The sequence below is a fragment of the Lampetra fluviatilis genome, chromosome 34 (genome assembly GCF_964198595.1).
Source record: "Lampetra fluviatilis chromosome 34, kcLamFluv1.1, whole genome shotgun sequence".
Taxonomy (NCBI): Eukaryota; Metazoa; Chordata; class Hyperoartia; order Petromyzontiformes; family Petromyzontidae; genus Lampetra; species Lampetra fluviatilis.
In genome coordinates this window covers 367,931-387,608 of record NC_136308.1, presented here as the reverse complement: position 1 = coordinate 387,608, position 19,678 = coordinate 367,931, and the positions used below count along the sequence as shown (strand labels likewise).

The following is a 19,678-nucleotide window of genomic DNA, read 5'->3' as shown; positions in this document are numbered from 1 at the left end:
TACACTAATTACAGCCGTGAACTCTTTGGGGCCGTCCATAAATGACGTCACGCACCTAGGGGGAGGGGACATTTGTGACGATGGGGGGGGGGGGTTGAAAAATGTGACGTCACATAAAAATGAGCAACTTTAAACAACACGTTCTACTTAATTAAATATACTTTTTAATAAATGTTTTCTCCTACAACATCAGAGTGCAGCGGCACATTAAATACGCACTACAATGACAATAGTTTAAAGCGATTTGAAGCGTGTTTCATTTGGGGAGGGGGCAGAGCTTTGTGACGTGATATTTAAGGGGGGTCTGACTTTTTGTGACGCCGCGTGACGATGGGGGGGGGGGTCAAAAATCCTCCAAAATCGCGTGACGTCATTTATGGACGGCCCCTTTCACAACCACCGCGTGAGGACGGGGCGGCTCCGCTCCGTGTCTTTAAACTCGGCCCATCATCATCAGCAGCGCCGCCAATCCTTGGTGCGCGTGCTTTGGGTGTCCCTGGCCCCGTCGTGGGATTGTGGAGTCTCCACCATCGGCCCTGGGCTGCCCATATCCCAGGTGTTTATTGAATTATCTCACTGGAATTTCATGCGAAGATTGTAAGAATCAAGTTGGCATGAGTTAAGCTTGAGGCGTTTCTCCTGCTTCTGCTTGCGATGAAGAGCGCTCTGTGGGGTGGCCATCTGGGTCTCAGTGGGGATACAGAAACGACTCCCAATTACTAGATCGCTCCACCAGTCAGGAAATGAAGATTAATTTAGAAGATTATGATGTGGTTCATAAGAGGTCAACATCATGAAGGGGGAGAAAGAAAAATGAATAACATAAATTCCAAGTTTCACCAAATAAATTTTTGGCAAATTTGGCCACTTTGCTGAACAGCTCTAGCATTTACAATCGCCAATCTGCGGGCTCGGGATCAAAATCACACAACGGATAGGCGTGGCCTCCCCTTGGTGATGTAACGAGGGTTTGCCACCGGTCCGGGGATTGGGAGTTGATGAACTGAGTTGATGAACTGAGTGGTCTTTTAGTTCATTGCCAGATTTGTTAAAAAGAGGTGAGACTTGGTTCCAACAAAGTCTAGTGGACACGAAGAATTTCGGGGGGGGGGGGGGCAGGCGATTATAGGGAGAGAGGGGGACACCTGATGAGGTGAGGGGCTCGAGTGGGACGGGGGGGACGAGTGGGACGGGGGGACGAGTGGGACGGGGGGGGGACGAGTGGGACAGAGGGACGAGTGGGGCGAGGGGGACGAGTGGGGCGGGGGGGACGAGTGGGGCGGGGGGGGGGCAGGGGGGACGGGGATGCCAGCGGCGCATTCAGGAGTCCGTACCGGCCACAGAGACGGAGGAGATCTGCATTGTTGGCAAGAACCAGAGGCAACAAAACACACCATAACCACCACCACCTTTATTAGTCCACGTGTAACATTCACTGTACCGAGTAAATCTTGAATCAAACTTGCAGCACACTTTTTAAGTTTTGTTACGGTGCAAAAACTACCAAGCGTGTTGACGATTGGTGGGATATTGGTCAATGCTAAACTCAAACATCAAATGCATTTAGAGCTTTTATCCCAGCGGTCCGTGGTGCAGCCTGAGTCGCCCAACACCAGGTTAGAGCACCCAGCCAGCACCACTAATCTGGGACTACATTTGAGTTTCAGCTATGATTAAGCCGAGTTCTCTAGTAGCAAGTTGATGGTCTAAGTCCAGTCAACATCAAATATTATTTTTTACATAATTCCAGTTCTCCAGCTCAAAAAATATCGATTGAAATGCTCTACGCAGCTCATGTACCATATAAACATTCTCACCGTGTGGGTAGGAGTTGAGTAGTTCCGACAAGCCGTTTGCCATGTGCTGGTGCAAGGCTCACCGTGAGTGACGCTTTCAAAATGTGTTTCTGTCTCATGAGATCTTGATATTGACAGCACCATTAAAATGTTACAAAAAATGAAAGCCAAAGTGACGTATCGTCTCACAAGGCTATTAGCAGGTTACAATGGGCTCTAGGCAACCGAGATTGTTTTAAGGCATTTGACTCATCCACAGTTTGAGTCGTATTCATACAGTTTAGGGACGACACGTGTGCCTGTAGGAGTGGTATGTGTAGCACGTGTTCGCGTGTGTATGGGAGTGGAGTGCGTCATGGCTTCAGCTGTGCGAGGATGGCCTCTATCTGCTGGGCGACGCTGGCCCTGGCGGTCCCCCCAGGAGCCGAGTACTGCTCCACGCTGCTCTCGTAGTCCCACACTGCGCACACGTCACTGCCAAACAAGGGGCTGCACGGACACACACACACCACACGTACACGCATTGTACACACACCTCTGTTTATTAATGATCAAAGCAAGCACTGTTAGTCAAGTCGAATAGCACACACCAAGTCGAATACCACGTTTCTGTCTCAAAATTTGTGTTACGTTGAGACGGCTGTTAAATTCTGGTTGCAGCCCAATTTATCTGGGTTGATTTCACTTCTGTGGCTGCCATACATTCTCCATATTAGAATTCATACTGAGCTGAAATATGCCACCTAACAAATAACAATCACACATGTTGTAGGCGACGGGAACATTTCATTCAACATTCACAGTTAATTTTGCAGCAATGCAGTCTTGACGTTGTAATCGCAGGTAATTCTGGGAAAGTCTTACTCAGATGTACTCTGCGAGAGACAGGTGCCACTCACGTGTTCACTAGACGGACTCAGCAAATCATGGAAACACCACTTTTTTTTAACCAGGATTGATTTCTCTAAGAACTCGAGTTCAACTTAAGTTCTGGGAGAAAGCAGGCCAACTCAAGTTGTCTCGAATCGAATGAGGCGGCAGTCCCATGGAACAGGTTGAAGGGTCATCATGCTCAAATGAGCTTGAGGCTGTGTTCATCTTCAACAAGTCTGAACTAGGTACTGATTTTGATCCGAGTCTACGATTCTGTGTTCAAGTGCGTATGTTATGGGCATGGTGCGGCTTAGAGAAGAGATGGAGCTGATGTGGTACAGAAAGATGTGGAGCTGATTAGACTTTCCGATGACTGGTATCAGCGCTCTCAAGATGGGCCTCTGTGGTGACTTATGAAGGAAGCAACTCAGCTGTTGGAGGCAGGCGCCTTCCAACAACAATGGATGGCAGAGGAGCGACATTCACAATGAGTGGAGTGCCGGGCGGCTAACACTCAGCAAGTTGGCACAGTGGGGAGCACAGGTGGTGCATCTGCCTGTCATCTCAGTTAACCGATGGTACCTGAGTCTGTCCCGTGACCTCCTGCCAGCGAACCTTCAACACTTCACGTTATTGCCTCAAAGTGTACTAGTCTGTCACGACAGTTAACCTGTAACAAGTTGACCTGTCCTGTGAACTCTTGCCAGTAGCTTTAAAGTGTATCTAGGATGGCACATGCACGCTGATGATGTCACCACCCCTTAAGTGGCAAATGGCGGCTGTTGATGTTGTGTGCATAATGAGCGCTGTGGTGGGTCCACCTGATGGTTTGCAGCTCATCCACGGAGAGGTCCTTCAAGGAGCAGCCCTTGGCTTCAGATTCGGCCACGGCTCGTCCAGCGAGATTGTGTGCATCACGGAAAGCAACCTGAGGCACACCGCAATTACAACACCACATACACATCATGATGACAACACCACACAAACACCGCGATTACAACACCACATACACATCATGATGAAAACACCACACAAACACTGCGATTACAACACCACATACACATCATGATGAAAACACCACACAAACACTGCGATTACAACACCACATACACATCATGATGAAAACACCACACAAACACCGCGATCACAACGCCACGCACACCGCCGCGATCACAACACACTATCAAATCCAGCAACACACAACACACACACAGGCGTTTAAATGTTTGACCCTAACCACACCGCTACCACTACCTTGACCTCCAGGTGCACAGAGGAGGCGAACTCACCCCCTTCCGGACGAGGTAGTAGGCGAGGTCTGTGGCCAGCATGTCTGGGCTGAGAGCAGCTCGCATGGCAGCCTTGTTCACCTGGCACACACACACACACGGAGCCTTGTTCACCTGCCACACACACACATACACACGGAGCCTTGTTCACCTGCCACACACACACACACGGAGCCTTGTTCACCTGGCACACACACACACGGAGCCTTGTTCACCTGGCACACACACACACGGAGCCTTGTTCACCTGGCACACACACACACGGGGCCTTGTTCACCTGGCACACACACACACACACGGAGCCTTGTTCACCTGGCACACACACACACGGAGCCTTGTTCACCTGGCACACACACACACGGAGCCTTGTTCACCTGGCACACACACACACGGAGCCTTGTTCACCTGGCACACACACACACGGAGCCTTGTTCACCTGGCACACACACACACACACACACGCGGAGCCTTGTTCACCTGGCACACACACACACGGAGCCTTGTTCACCTGGCACACACACACACGGAGCCTTGTTCACCTGGCACACACACACACGCGGAGCCTTGTTCACCTGGCACACACACACACGGAGCCTTGTTCACCTGGCACACACACACACGGAGCCTTGTTCACCTGGCACACACACACACACACGGAGCCTTGTTCACCTGGCACACACACACACGGAGCCTTGTTCACCTGGCACACACACACACACACGGAGCCTTGTTCACCTGGCACACACACGCGGAGCCTTGTTCACCTGGCACACACACACACACGGAGCCTTGTTCACCTGGCACACACACACACGGAGCCTTGTTCACCTGGCACACACACACACACACACTGAGCCTTGTTCACCTGGCACACACACACACACACGCGGAGCCTTGTTCACCTGGCACACACACACACACACGGAGCTTTGTTCACCTGGCACACACACACACACACGGAGCCTTGTTCACCTGGCACACACACACACACGGAGCCTTGTTCACCTGGCACACATACACACACACACGGAGCCTTGTTCACCTGGCACACACACATACACAGAGCCTTGTTCACCTGACACACACACACACGGAGCCTTGTTCACCTGGCACACACACACACACACGCGGAGCCTTGTTCACCTGGCACACACACACACGGAGCCTTGTTCACCTGGCACACACACACACACACGGAGCCTTGTTCACCTGGCACACACATACACAGAGCCTTGTTCACCTGACACACACACACACAAAGCCTTGTTCACCTGGCACACACACCCAGCCTGGAGAGCCTGTGGAGATGCGTGTTCTCAGCAATTGCCTGTTAAGACTGCAAGAGCTTAAGGAGGGTTTTATTTGGGGCCAGCACCATACACGTCAGTCTTCTGTTGTATGCCCAGTCCTGATGTTCCACATCCCATGCTGACACCACCACACCGACCACACCATGTACACAGATCCTTGAAATATCAGGCGAGGCTGCGTTGGCTGGAACATGTAGCCACCGCATGCCCAGCCACCGCATGCCCAGCCACCGCATGCCCAGCCACCGCATGCCCAGCCACCGCATGCCCAAGCAGTCTCTGTTTGGCCGGACAGAGGAGGGCTAAGTGGGCCCAGAACAGGCTAGAGACGGGTTGGGCTCATGCGGTACATAAGAACCTCGAGTGAACCGACTTTTCTGACAACTTGTACCAGCACAGCCAAGATCGGCCTCTGTGGATGGGTCTCATAGCAATGATGCGAGCATGAGGTGGATAGAACACAGTCCTGTAAATCGGTTCAGTAGCGAGTGCGAGTATTGCATCTGCCCGTCATAAGGCCTGTGCCTGTCCAGTGACCCCGCTGCAAGCCTTCAGCATGCCACGTGGCACCGTGACCATCGAGTGTGTGGTGAATGGCGCTGTAGCTGTTAGTGCGTGGGCGCACACCAAGTTACCGTGAGTGTGGATATGACGCCCGTTGCGATCTGCACCACGGCGCTCAGCGTGTCGTAGACATCAAACATTGCTTCCTTGTCCTCCTGTACGCGTTCGTCAAACACAAATACATTTTAACTTGATAATCAAACCGGATATTTCCCTGCAGAAGTAACCATCGGAATTAGCATGAGACCATTAAGGAGCCAGCCAGCTGTGGAAATCCCATATTCTGATGGCAGGAAATCCACTGTGGCCTTCTCACGGAGTAGAGCTGCTCACGAGAGCTGGGAGTTGCGTGGTAAATGTTTGGAGCGAGGGCGCTGGAATATAATAAAATCGGACCCGAATGACATCACTAATCAGCGATCAGCCCGACGGTGGTAATCACACCTCCGATTAGCACGGTTGGCATCTAGTACAGTGTGAAATAAGTTCAACATTCATACAAAGTAGGCGCGGTGTTGCCCGTCGGAGCGTGCCGCAGAATCAGAATCTTTATTTATACTGGAAATATCTGATGAGCTATCAAACTCGTTTCACACATGTCCGGTAGGGGCGGGTGAGAACGTGACAACAAATAGTGCACAAATGTTAGTAGTGCAAAGTACAAGAAAGGTAAACAAATCACCAAAACACCTACGAATAAAACTAAACCATCCGTCGAGGTATCTGTTGCATTCATTCTGTTCAAAGTCGATCCGACAGCTACGTTAGAGTATCAATTCATCGAGGGATAATCACTGTGTCAATTTATTGACGAGCAATGCATAGATCAAGTAATCCCATTGGTTAGTATAGCGTAATGTGAAACGCCCCTTTTGTTGACTGGCCAATATCTGCGTGATCGGCGATTCGCTCGCAGTCCAATTCAATCACGTTACAGTCCACGGCGCGCTGGAGACGCCGCGACGGAGGCGGACGCGGCATGGGCCGCTGGCGGCGCAGTAGACAGCCCCACCGGTGCACACGCAGCACACGGACTGGCCGTGCCGGGGACTGCGATGACGGGCGACGCTGCAGTTCTGTGTGCTTGATGGTGATACAGTAGCTGCGGTGATTGTCTTGATGGCTATGATTGTTATGCCAATGATGGTGAGAATAATGGCATTGATGATGTCTCACCTGCAAGTCCTTGTTGTATGCGGTGGGCAGCCCCTTCATGGTCATCATCAACCCAGCGAACTGTTGAAAAACAAAGACAAGCAACTCCTGGTTAGCCTCATGGACCATCGGGGCAAGTCCTGTTTGCGAGCATGGCACTAAAGGGTGTCGTGTGGGTAGCACCACACCTGGTCACCTTTGATTTCTAAGCACTGTAGTTGTCGACAAACTGCAGGATTAATTTAGGCTGAGTTGACCGATGGGATTACAGGCTGAGCTTAGATACAAAGTACCTATGATTTTGAGTATCATGGCCAGGAATGGATGTATGTAGCCACCCGTGCTAATCAGGGGAATGGACCCTTCATGGAATCAAAGCAAAGTGTGCTGCTAATAATTACAATGCCACTACACACACGCGCACACGCGCACACCACAGTAGTAAAGGCAGTGACCCCTCAATCAACCCGGTGGGGACTTGTGGTTCAGATGCTGTCGGCATCCATCTGTAATAAAGGACTTCGCATTACACATTCATCGTTGTCAGCTCCGTGTTCGGAGCCTGGCACTCTCTTAGTGCGAACTCTGCGATGCTCTCCGGGCTGTGCTGGATCTACTCCTCGATATCATCGCCCCCCACCACATCCATCTTTGTCGTCCCCTTCTCCTTCTGCCGTCTATACCCCTAAGGAGGTGGCGGGGCAGGAGAGTTCCCTGTGATCCCCGCACCGCACGCTGCGTTCATCACTCTTCTTGTCCATCCTCCTGTCAACATTAAACACCAACTATCAGACGCTTATATCCTTCATGGGGTGCCGTGTCATCATCCAAGTCTGGTATCTGGCTGATGACGGCTGCCTTTGCCTTTGTAATGGTTTTCTTGATCTCCTCTTGGCCACTTTCCCTTCTCATCGATCACTTCCCCCGGCTTTAGTAAGGAGTCAATCTTGTCCCCAATGATGCTGAACTTACAGGGGTCTCTAGTGTCCAACTCGGCCACTTGCCATTAGAAACCAAACACCAAGGGTGACGTGTGACGAGGCGAGAGCGAGTGACGAGGAGGGGTTACCCTGCCAAAGACGGTGCCAGTCTTGCCGCGGATGAGCTCCAGGCTGTCTGGGTTCCTCTTCTGGGGCATGAGGCTGCTGCCCGTGCTGGAGCGAGGAGTGTGGTTAGGGGCAGGGTCACACACGGTCACTCACAACACCGACATAGATCCTCACACCATCATCATCACACACCTCCCACCGCCACCATCAGAACAATAACTGCCATTCGCCGCCAAAGTGGCGATGACGTCACAATGGTGCTTGTGCCAGACCACGTGAAGTGACAGACTCAGGTGTTTCGCAAAAATAGAGAAGGGGGGGGGGGCATTAGTGTGGCCGATAAGACACGGAGCTTTGTATGGAATTTGAAAGAGAAATAAAAAAAATGTTTAACCGTTCGGATAGCTATCAACTTGGTGCTGCGTGGAAGTGCATGCTTATACAGGACACCATACTTCAATAGGGATTACCGTTGGTACGGCTATTTTAATACAATGGACAGGAAGGACACGATCAATGGGCCCGCATAATGTGCATGCATAATGCACGTTGACTCAAGAAGTGTGGTCACCACATCTACACCTCTATATAAGGAACGAAACAGGTGAACTTCTCCACAAATCTGGCTGTCGCCTGATGAAGCTAGTTGTAATTTCTGGTGAAACGTCGTACTCAGATTGTAAATGTTGTGGCTTGGCTCTCCAACACAACCGGCGTGCTGTACTAGTGACGAAATGGCCACGTTCTGTTTACGCGACAACCCTTACTAGTTGGCTGTGTCGGGTGGTGGCGGGTTTAACGACACATTTATATATTTACGCGATCTCACCCAAAACACCTCTATTATGGAGCTTATATACGTAGCATTATACAGCTGATGAAAATATGACACTCTACCGATTCCCAGTGAGACCTCCACCACCAAAACAGAGTCACTCATGAGCGCACTGCCCAGGTATGGGAACTCCTCCACTCTATTCACAGCTGTCCCATTCCTCACGGGGAGTGGAGGGGGTGGAATGTTTCATGACACATGTGCTTGGTTTTGTTGGGCTGATAGTCAGGCCCCATCTCTTAGTAGCACAGGTTCAGTAGTAGTATCAGGTTTAGTACCACCATCACACACCTCCTATGTTTACACATCGAAACAGGTACTAATTTGAGGCTGAGTCGACCTAGGGGAGGCCCAGAACCGGTTCAAATAATTGTTACTGATGTTGGCCAAGTTCGTGGCGCGACGTGCTAACCGCTGCACTCCCGCACCGCACACACCTCCCACCACCAGCACCATCACCGTGCGGTGCGTCTGCATGCGTCTGCATGCGTGTGGTCACCTGTACGCGTCCGAAAGGCTGACGAAGCCGAACTCCTTGCTGCTGTAGAGCACCAGGTCCTCCGCCATTCGGCTCAAGTGCGTCATGGTGAGTGACGCCGCAAACAGGAACTCGGCTACACGTGGCACCACCACCACCACGTCACAAACCACAACACCACCACTACCACGTCACAAACCACAACACCACCACTACCACGTCACACATCGCATCACCATTAATACACCACCAGGTCACACATCACATCACCATCGACAACATTGCCACGTCACATATATTTCTACACAGCCATCCTTCCAATCCAGCAGAGCCCTTTTGCAAGGAAAGCAGCTGTGATGATTTTCCCGCAGGGGAACCAGGACATAGCCAGCGCCTCTCTCCCTCTGAGCGCTTCGCTGAGGACAGCAAACCCGTCTCGGGCCTAGGATGGCCCTGAGCTCCTCCTCAATTGAGGATGCAAATGAGCCAGTCGCAGAATAATTGGGCAAGCGGTGTTAACGAGCACTCGTTATGCAACCAGCCACATGCACGCGCGCACACGCCCACTCACCTATGAAGTCTCTATCGCTTGTGGCGTCCATGCTGTTGAGGCTGATCGAATCAAAGTTCAGTTCTGTAAGAGGATTCGCACGTTAGCTGTGCACACGAGCCTACCATGATCAACATGTGAACATTAACACTCTCATTACTACCAGGAGAGGTGCTTCCGCAAGCACGTGTGGTTAATGCAGACTTGATTCCGTATAATAGGTGTCCATTTGGTGTTTGCACATATGAACACCTGTATGTATTGCCAGAAAGAAAAAAGCTTTTTTTCTTTTTTATCATCTTGATGCTGGCAAAAAGGACCCCCTAAACAATAAAGCACAGCGTGTCAATGAAGGTATCATCCACTATTAAATAACTGGAATGAACACAGCAGTCAACTTGTGTGCCTACAAAAAATGGCTGCTGCAGCAAGTTGAACAATTTCTCTCCACGTGGAGTTGTCCTGCCGACGTGTGACGTGACGTGGTGATGCCCTGTGTTCTGTTCACCACAATATCGGCACGAACTCATCTGCGATCTGGGTGGTGTTTTGCAAAATAAATCTGGGGAGTTGTTGTTCCACTAGGATTACACATTAAAACTCTTCATACAAGACTACAACATTTGCCCGGCTAACAATAGGTGCGTGTGTGCGTGACGTGCACTCCGCATGTGGTGTACGTGCATACAGCACATTCTCTGCCACGTATCCATAAGTACATACCCTTGCGCAAGATCTCTCGGTCAATGTTCAACGGGTTTCCGGCTATGGCTCCACTGCGTGAGCACGCACACACACACACGCATGTACACAGACACACGCACACACACAACACACACACACACGCATGCACACAGACACACGCACACACACAGATGTTGCATTCATCCTGGACAGACTGAGGGCATCATCGCTACCAAGCGTCCACTTACTGTGGTCGTGTCCCCAGTGCAGAAGCAGGACCACACCGGGTTCTTATTTCAGGCTAGGTCAGCCTCGGGGAGGACCAGGCCCCATGGGTAGATTTCAGACACAGAATTCAAATATCAAACTGGGTCACCATAGTCAGACTGTGAATGAGATCTGCCCATTGGGTCACTGTAGAGAATGTGAATGAGACCTGTCACACACACAGAGTCACTAGAGAATGTGAATGTGACCTGTCACACACACAGAGTCACTGGAGAGAATGTGAATGAGACCTGTCACACACACAGAGTCACGAGAGAATGTGAATGAGACCTGTCACACACACAGAGTCACTGTAGAGAATGTGAATGAGACCTGTCACACACACAGAGTCACTAGAGAATGTGAATGAGACCTGTCACACACACAGAGTCACTAGAGAATGTGAATGTGACCTGTCACACACACAGAGTCACTGGAGAGAATGTGAATGAGACCTGTCACACACACAGAGTCACGAGAGAATGTGAATGAGACCCGTCACACACACAGAGTCACTGGAGAGAATGTGAATGAGACCTGTCACACACACAGAGTCACTAGAGAATGTGAATGAGACCTGTCACACACACAGAGTCACTGGAGAGAATGTGAATGAGACCTGTCACACACACAGAGTCACTGGAGAGAATGTGAATGAGACCTGTCACACACACAGAGTCACGAGAGAATGTGAATGAGACCTGTCACACACACAGAGTCACTGGAGAGAATGTGAATGAGACCTGTCACACACACAGAGTCACTGTAGAGAATGTGAATGATACCTGTCACACACACAGAGTCACTGGAGAGAATGTGAATGAGACCTGTCACACACACAGAGTCACTGGAGACAATGTGAATGAGACCTGTCACACACACAGAGTCACTGTAGAGAATGTGAATGAGACCTGTCACACACACAGAGTCACTGGAGAGAATGTGAATGAGACCTGTCACACACACAGAGTCACGAGAGAATGTGAATGAGACCTGTCACACACACAGAGTCACTAGAGAATGTGAATGAGACCTGTCACACACACAGAGTCACTGGAGAGAATGTGAATGAGACCTGTCACACACACAGAGTCACGAGAGAATGTGAATGAGACCTGTCACACACACAGAGTCACGAGAGAATGTGAATGAGACCTGTCACACACACAGAGTCACGAGAGAATGTGAATGAGACCTGTCACTCACACAGAGTCACTAGAGAATGTGAATGAGACCTGTCACACACACAGAGTCACTGGAGAGAATGTGAATGTGACCTGTCACTCACACAGAGTCACTAGAGAATGTGAATGAGACCTGTCACACACACAGAGTCACTGGAGAGAATGTGAATGTGACCTGTCACTCACACAGAGTCACTAGAGAATGTGAATGAGACCTGTCACACACACAGAGTCACTAGAGAATGTGAATGAGACCTGTCACTCACACAGAGTCACTAGAGAATGTGAATGAGACCTGTCACTCACACAGAGTCACTAGAGAATGTGAATGAGACCTGTCACTCACACAGAGTCACTAGAGAATGTGAATGAGACCTGTCACACACACAGAGTCACTAGAGAATGTGAATGAGACCTGTCACTCACACAGAGTCACTAGAGAATGTGAATGAGACCTGTCACTCACACAGAGTCACTAGAGAATGTGAATGAGACCTGTCACACACACAGAGTCACGAGAGAATGTGAATGAGACCTGTCACTCACACAGAGTCACTAGAGAATGTGAATGAGACCTGTCACACACACAGAGTCACTAGAGAATGTGAATGAGACCTGTCACACACACAGAGTCACTAGAGAATGTGAATGCTCTGTCTGCCATGTGGAGTCACCTGCCCAGAGGCAGGACGTTGGTGCGGGCGCGTGCCTGGCCAAGCCGCTCTGCATCCCTCAGCAGGGCCGTGGCGTGACTGGAAGAAAGCCCAGAGCACGATAAGCACCACGCCACCATCGCATCGTCACATCAACACATCGTCACAACAGCACATCAACACATCGTCACAAGCGGGTTCACCACCAGGCCGGGTGTGGCCACCGCTCCACCGCATCCACCTCACAGCGACGGATGACCGGTTGTTACACTGTAATCCGGTCACCTGAGCAGCCAGTGGCTCCACCGGATTGGCTGCGCTCGCTGCAGGTGCGTGTACCCAGGGCAGAGGACGTCCATCTCCCTGTGGCAACACGAGACAGCACGGCAACGAAGCACACGGTCACAACACAGCGTCCACACCACACTCCACCGCTCACACCCCCACCCTTTCATTCCCTCACCCACTCACCCATGCACCTGCCAGTCCACCGAGTGACTCCACCACTAGCAAGTAAGAATGCAGGCGAGTCTGTAAGTGAGGTGCGGGGGTTGCGTGCAACGGGGTGCAGGGCGTACGCGTGGGCGCGCTGAGCGAGGGAGCGCACGAGCGTGTGCAGCAGAGCGAGGAGGTGGGAGAGTGCCTCCCGCAGCCAGATCCTCACGTCCGTCACCACCTGCAGGGGAAACGTCGTGCGGAGAGGCCGTGGCACGTGGGCCGCCATGCTCGCGCGCAGTGGGACGCACGCACGCTCCACGGTCGCCAAATTAAGTCCCTGCCACTATTTAAGTCCCATTTAAAATGTTTGTTGTTTTCTTTGGCCTTGAATTGAGTTGACCTTGGTTTGCATGTGCTACGTATGTTGCGAGGTTTGTGTAATGTTTTGTCTTGTACACCGTTGTGAGATGCAGTTTTGCGTGAACAAGCGCGATATAAAAATTTATGATAATTATTATAAGTCTACTTGGTTCTCCCTGCGCAGGTTTAAATCTTGGTGGCTATGAAATATTGATATTTGCTCCATTGTTGTACCCTGTTTTATGCTATTTTAGGATTTTGGTGACCCAGGTCAGTCTTGCAAACGAGACTTTATCCTGGTCCTGTTGAGTTCTAATCTGGTTGGACAAACCCAACTTAAAAACCCGAACATGAGCAGGGGTGGCACTCATCTCTGTGCCGTGCGCGAGGCTTAATCAATGTGCGTGCGTAAACGTCAATGAGCGTGAGTGAATACATGTGTGGGTGTAAGTGAATATGTCTGTGCATCAGCGAGTGAGTGGTTGCGTATTTTAAAGAGTGAAGTATGTGTGAATACGTGTGTGTGTTGGGTGCTTACAGCACTTACACCAACAGTCTATTCAAGGCTATATGTGGGGATATTTGCTGTGTGCGTCTGTGTGACAGTAAATGTATCCGTGTGTGCGTGAATGTGTGAGTGTGTGAATCACGAGACCTGGTCGTTTCGGCTCCGTCCCGTGTGCAGTTTCCCTCCGGCTTCTCCAATCAGCTCCTGCAGTCCCCATCATCGCAATTACGACCAGCACCACCTTCGCCATCATCAACACCATCACTACCATCGGCATTAGAATCACCGCTGGATGTCTCTGCACTGTGGCTGTCAGCCGAGCGCTGGGTGGGGGTTTCCTGGGGTCTCGGGGGGCTCCAAGACTCTGCCACTGTGTCAGCTGCCCATGTAACATCACTCCGCACGGACATCATGACAACTGACTGATTACCATTTGGACTCCAGATCAAATCCATTACCTACGAATGAAGTCGCTTCGCGTGCTGCTGTTCCACTCTTGGGTGGTAGAGACCGTGGTTTCAAGGATCAGTACTGAGGGTTGTGTGTGATGTGTGCACGATACTTGCACTTGCACACATTCATCGGGAAGGTGCATTCTGAAAATTAACTTGAGGGTTTGTAAGTAATGACAATACAATTTTGATTTACATAGCATTTAAATACAACCAAATCTCGAAATATAATGGTGAATTTGGTATTTTCAAGGGAAAAAACAGGCATTGGAGTGCTTACCAGGGGTGCCACCCAGGGTTGCCACTCCAGCTGGTGGGGCACCGAACAAGTGCACCTTGAAGGACAAGTTACAACCCTGCAGCAGCTTCGGATCTCACGGAAATAAGCACTCGAGCTGTGGTGGCAGCAATGGCATGAAAATAAATGAAAACCTCCTTCTGGTAATCTGATTACCATACTGCTCGTACGATGACTCCCTGCAATGTAACACATCTACCGGTAGAGTAACTGTAATCTGATTTCATCCAGAGAAAATAGTGATATACTGGATGACTGGCACTTGCCTCTAATAATCTGGGTTACCAATGAGCTACACCCACCGTCTTCTCGTAAGTGCGCTCACGTCTGTGCGTCTGTGCGTCTGTGCGTCTGTGTGCGTTACCTTGAGGCGCCTCTCGTTGGCCGTGTGGATGTCTTCGTCGTTCTCTTTGACCTCAAACTTTCCCTCCTCCCACTCCTTCTCGATCTGCAACATGCACGCACGCACGCACCAGCTTCATTCACGCTCACTCCAGCGCCTCCAAACCAACGCACGATCAATGCGCAGCACGAGGGGCGCGCTACGCTACGGGGAGTGGAGGAGCAAAGTCCAGTTTGGGCTCTAGAGTGCAAAAGCGATTCCCCTCGGCGGGGCATGTGGAGTCTCGAGTCACTGGCGCCGCTTGGCTGTGAAATTCCACAGGCAGCGTCCATTGCTCAGCGGTGGACAAGAGACCCCGCGTGCACATTGCACGTGCGGGCAGCCTTGTGGCGCTGTGGCAGAGCGCTCGACTCACAATCCAAAGTTTACGGCCGTTAAACACCAAGTTTGTTAGTTGTGCAATATTCCTTAAGAGCCGTGTACAGGCGACCCCCGCACCTACGACCTAATTGGTGCCTGAACGACGCTCACACGTGGAGCCGTCGTAAGTCGAATCCTTATCTCCCATAGGCGCAATGTTATACATTGGGGTTCCGTTCCTGGAAACCCGTTACATACCATACAAATACCAAAATTTTGCATGAAAATAAATGAAAATAACCCTGACAAACATTTATTGTAGCTTAACGAAACTTTTACAAACATTTATTAAGTAAAAAGAAACACATTTGAAAATCCATATGTACTTTTCTGCACATATATCACATTTGCTCTTCTCAAGACATAGCAAAAGGCGAACATTTATCAAAATTTCAAGAAAATTGACAAAGAAGTGAAGAGCGTTGCGAAAGAGACGCTGCTGCGTTCGCACTCAGTGCAGCTGCAGACTGCCGGGCTATGCTGAACATTTGCATACAGCAGAATAGCAAAGCAGCGCCATCGACTCGGCATCGGTAGCAGTCGTTAGGCGGTCATAGACACGAGTGTTGGTCGTTACTTTGGGGGTCTTGCTGTAAGGAAGGTCGTAAAAAGCAGGGGGTCGTAAGTCGGGGGTCACCAGTTCTCGTCTTTTGACATGTTTGTTTTGCTGCTGCTGTGCTCATGCAGCACCACGGGTCTCCTGTGTAACTAGCCGGGGAAACTGGCTCAGTGGGATTATCCCTGTAACAAATAAAATAAACGTACAGTATATCCCAGTGACATGTGTAGACCTGTGTGTATTGGCCAAAATGTGTATAATGACTTTTGCGTGCCTGTGTAAAATGACGTGTGTGTGTGTCTGTGTATAATGAGTGGTGTGTGTGTCTGTGTATAATGAGTGGTGTGTGTGTGTCTGTGTATAATGAGTGGTGTGTGTGTCTGTGTATAATGAGTGGTGTGTGTGTCTGTGTATAATGAGTGGTGTGTGTGTCTGTGTATAATGAGTGGTGTGTGTGTCTGTGTATAATGAGTGGTGTGTGTGTCTGTGTATAATGAGTGGTGTGTGTGTCTGTGTATAATGAGTGGTGTGTGTGTGTCTGTGAACCTGTGTGAGTGCGACGCGAATGGCCTGGGCCTCGGCTTGGGCCAAGATGCCCGCGAGGCTCAGTGCGAGGGCGTAGGCCGAGCTGCCCTGCAGGTCCGCGCGCCACATCCGGCGATCGACGCCCAGCGAGGCGTTGAACTGAGACATCAAGGGGTCCGTGGCTCCGACAAAGCGGCCACCCCACAGCTTACCAGCCTGGGACATGCACACACACACACACCACCAACATCACGTATAGCCTCATAGAGCAAAAGAGTTTCATTAGCACTGTTCTGCACTGTTCCTAGAGCCCTTTGTGTCCCCTGTACATTCGACATCACACCAGCTACTCGTTCATAGCCGAGTCAACCCACGAAAGGCTCAGAGACAACATAAACAGCAATGATTATGCCAATGAATCTCACCATCTTATCAATGCACTTACACCTGCCTACCTCTCACCACTCACACCAGTCTACTCTCCTCCACATACTATCTTGGCTAAGTCATCAGTCTGGAACACCCTTCCCCCAGCCATTTGGACTTTTCTCTCTCTCTCTGTCCTTTTTCAAGTACAGGCTCAAAATCTTAATTTTTTCCTACAATTCATGAACATATAAATAAAACCCTTTCCCCATGTTGCCCAATTTCCACTGTTTTGTACAGGGAGATTTGGTTCCCTTTAAAACGCTCCGTCAGATTGACTGGGTCTTGGGACGGTAGATTTGACCCAAGTTAGACAACAGACTCTACTGTGGTCTTTAGTCAACAGCCGTATACAGCAGTTTATGTTCCATTAGAAATAAAACGTCCCTCTACACACACGCACGAACGTAAACACACACACAGCATCACTCACCTCTGTGCTGCCCGATGTCTCGGACATTTTCAGCAGCAGGTATCTGTAGAGACAAAGGTAATGGTGTCAGGGACATGGGCCCGCATTCGCTGTTCTGTCGCAACGTAGTCCAGCAGATGATCTTTCTTGGACCCGGCGTGCATCCGTGATGTGTGGATGCACTGACGTTTGGAAGAGCGTGTTGGTTACTCAAAGGCCGTAGACTGCACAAACGTTTAGCAACCTTTTACTGTTTAAATGATTTGGTACGTAGCCAACCGTGCTAATCGAATGAGGGAGATGATTCCAATCAAACCAGCACAGGTGCTTCCGTCATAACCCACTCAGGCGTCGAGTCGCCCAACACGAGAACCTCGACCCCGTTGGGCCACTGTCGCCAGCATCTGGGACAGTTCATTGAAGGTATGTGCCTCAGCAACTTTGACTGTCGCCCTCCGATAATATTCAACTTCGGTGGGAGTGTGACCCACCACCACCATTCTCGCCTTCGGTTGGAGGCTTGCACGGAACACCAGGGGATGGGTGGCTCGTACCACGCCCGACCGCCTTTGTCTCCCCAGTGGCGATGTTTACACACCGCACCGGGTACTAATTCGAGGCTGAGTCGACCTAGGGGAGGCTCAGGACCCGTTCAAACAATCGTCACCGGTGTTGGCCATGAGCCGGAATCGAACTCGGTCGCTGGATTTGTAGAGCTAACCACTCCACTGCCGAGGTATGGGGCCGTCCATAAATGACGTCACGCGATTTTGGACGATTTTTGACCCCCCTCCCCCCCTCGTCACAAAAAGTCAGACCCCCTCAAATATGACGTCACAAAGCTTTGCCCCCCTCCCAAAACCATATTTCCATTTTGAAAATAAAACATGCTTCAAATCGCTTTAAACTATTGTCATTGTAGTGTGTACTCTGATGTTGTAGGAAAAACACGTATTAAAAAAGAGGCGTTAGAAATCTTAAAATTTAGCATAAAAATTCACTTGAAAATATTCAACGTCTAACTAAGACTGCAGATGTTCAGAATATTATAATGAAATTCTCTTATAAATACTTGAAACTTTGTAGTAGAACGAAGAAAAATGGAGAGGACAATTATAACAATCATATATTCATTCCACAGAATGAAAAGCCCTGGTAGAATAATTAAAATCTAAATGTTTAATAACAATAATTAAAAAAAATTACAAAATGTTTGCTTCTCCATTCTCCAATGGAGAAGCAAAATTCTCCTTCACGGAATAAATAAAAGGTGACCTTCGTAAATTTAAATAATCAACTAGTTAATAATGAAAATTAATCAAAATTAGTGTTGTCATAACAATTATATTTAAGTTGTTTATATTTATTTAAAGTTGCACATTTTGATGTGACGTCACATTTCTCAACCCCCCCTCCCCCCCTCGTCACACATCGTCACAAATGTCTGACCCCCTCCCCCCCCCAGGTGCGTGACGTCATTTATGGACGGCCCCTACGACTGTACAACACACGCTCACCCCCATCACCCACATGCACCCCCAGCAGCAGCAGCAGCCACCATTCGCCACTAAGTGGCGGCGAGGCCACCACGGCGCCTGTGCCAGGCGAGGTGCACTTTGAGACCACGTGAAGTGTCGAAGGCTCGCTGACAGGTTACGGGACAGACCCCCAGGTGCCATGGTTTGACTGACATGACTGGCAGATGTACCAGCTGTGCCTCCTGCTGTGCCATCACTCACACCCACCCCCATCACGCACACCCCCATCACTCACACTCATCACTCACACTCATCACTCACCCCCATCACCCACCCCCATCACTCACTCCCATCAACTCCCATCACTCGCTCACCCCCCATCACACTCACCTGTCCGCTTGAATGAGCTTCGCGTCTGGGTCACGTGACCCTCGGGAGGCCTGGGTGAGGGCGCGGCCCGCGTCCACTCGGTTCCCCCCCACCACCCCGCGTGACGTCATCACGCACAGCGAAACGGAATGACGTCAACACGTACGCGAATACAACAGCGTGGCCATGCACGATGCGGGGGGGGGGAACTCCGCACGCCCGGTCACGTGTCTCGCGTGGTATTCACCAACATTCTAGATTTGAAGCTTTATTATATTAATATTTTACTGTTTATTTTATTATTTATTTTTACCTACGTGACTTTACCGAAAAAAACCTAAGAATATTCACCAACATCTCGCGAGGGGGAGCCAGCGAGCCGTACTCGTATGGTGATGCACCA

General features: G+C 50.2%; 1 protein-coding gene across 1 annotated transcript; it reads right to left on the bottom strand.

Annotated features, from left to right (window-relative positions):
- Positions 1–1,393: 1,393 nt before the first annotated feature.
- ASL (argininosuccinate lyase) lies at positions 1,394–19,391 on the bottom strand. The gene is made up of 17 exons (XM_078872262.1): positions 19,297–19,391; positions 17,450–17,492; positions 16,612–16,806; positions 15,108–15,191; positions 14,141–14,197; positions 13,266–13,363; positions 12,973–13,050; positions 12,709–12,786; positions 10,623–10,675; positions 9,921–9,983; positions 9,371–9,485; positions 8,057–8,141; positions 7,009–7,068; positions 5,904–5,987; positions 3,959–4,039; positions 3,491–3,597; positions 1,394–2,285 (listed from the first exon to the last, which is right to left on the bottom strand). Exons 2-17 carry the CDS (start codon positions 17,474–17,476, stop codon positions 2,150–2,152), a joined length of 1,401 nt encoding a protein of 466 aa, XP_078728388.1. The 5' UTR covers positions 17,477–17,492; positions 19,297–19,391; the 3' UTR covers positions 1,394–2,149.
- Positions 19,392–19,678: the final 287 nt, after the last annotated feature.

Excerpts from the sequence above, each read along its gene's own strand:
- ASL (XM_078872262.1), bottom strand. The coding sequence starts at position 17,476 with ATGTCCGAGACATCGGGCAGCACAGAG. Across the intron at positions 16,807-17,449 it reads AGACATCGGGCAGCACAGAG|GCTGGTAAGCTGTGGGGTGG; the intron begins GTGAGTGATGCT and ends TGCATGTCCCAG. Across the intron at positions 14,198-15,107 it reads CCAACGAGAGGCGCCTCAAG|GAGCTGATTGGAGAAGCCGG; the intron begins GTAACGCACACA and ends TGGGGACTGCAG.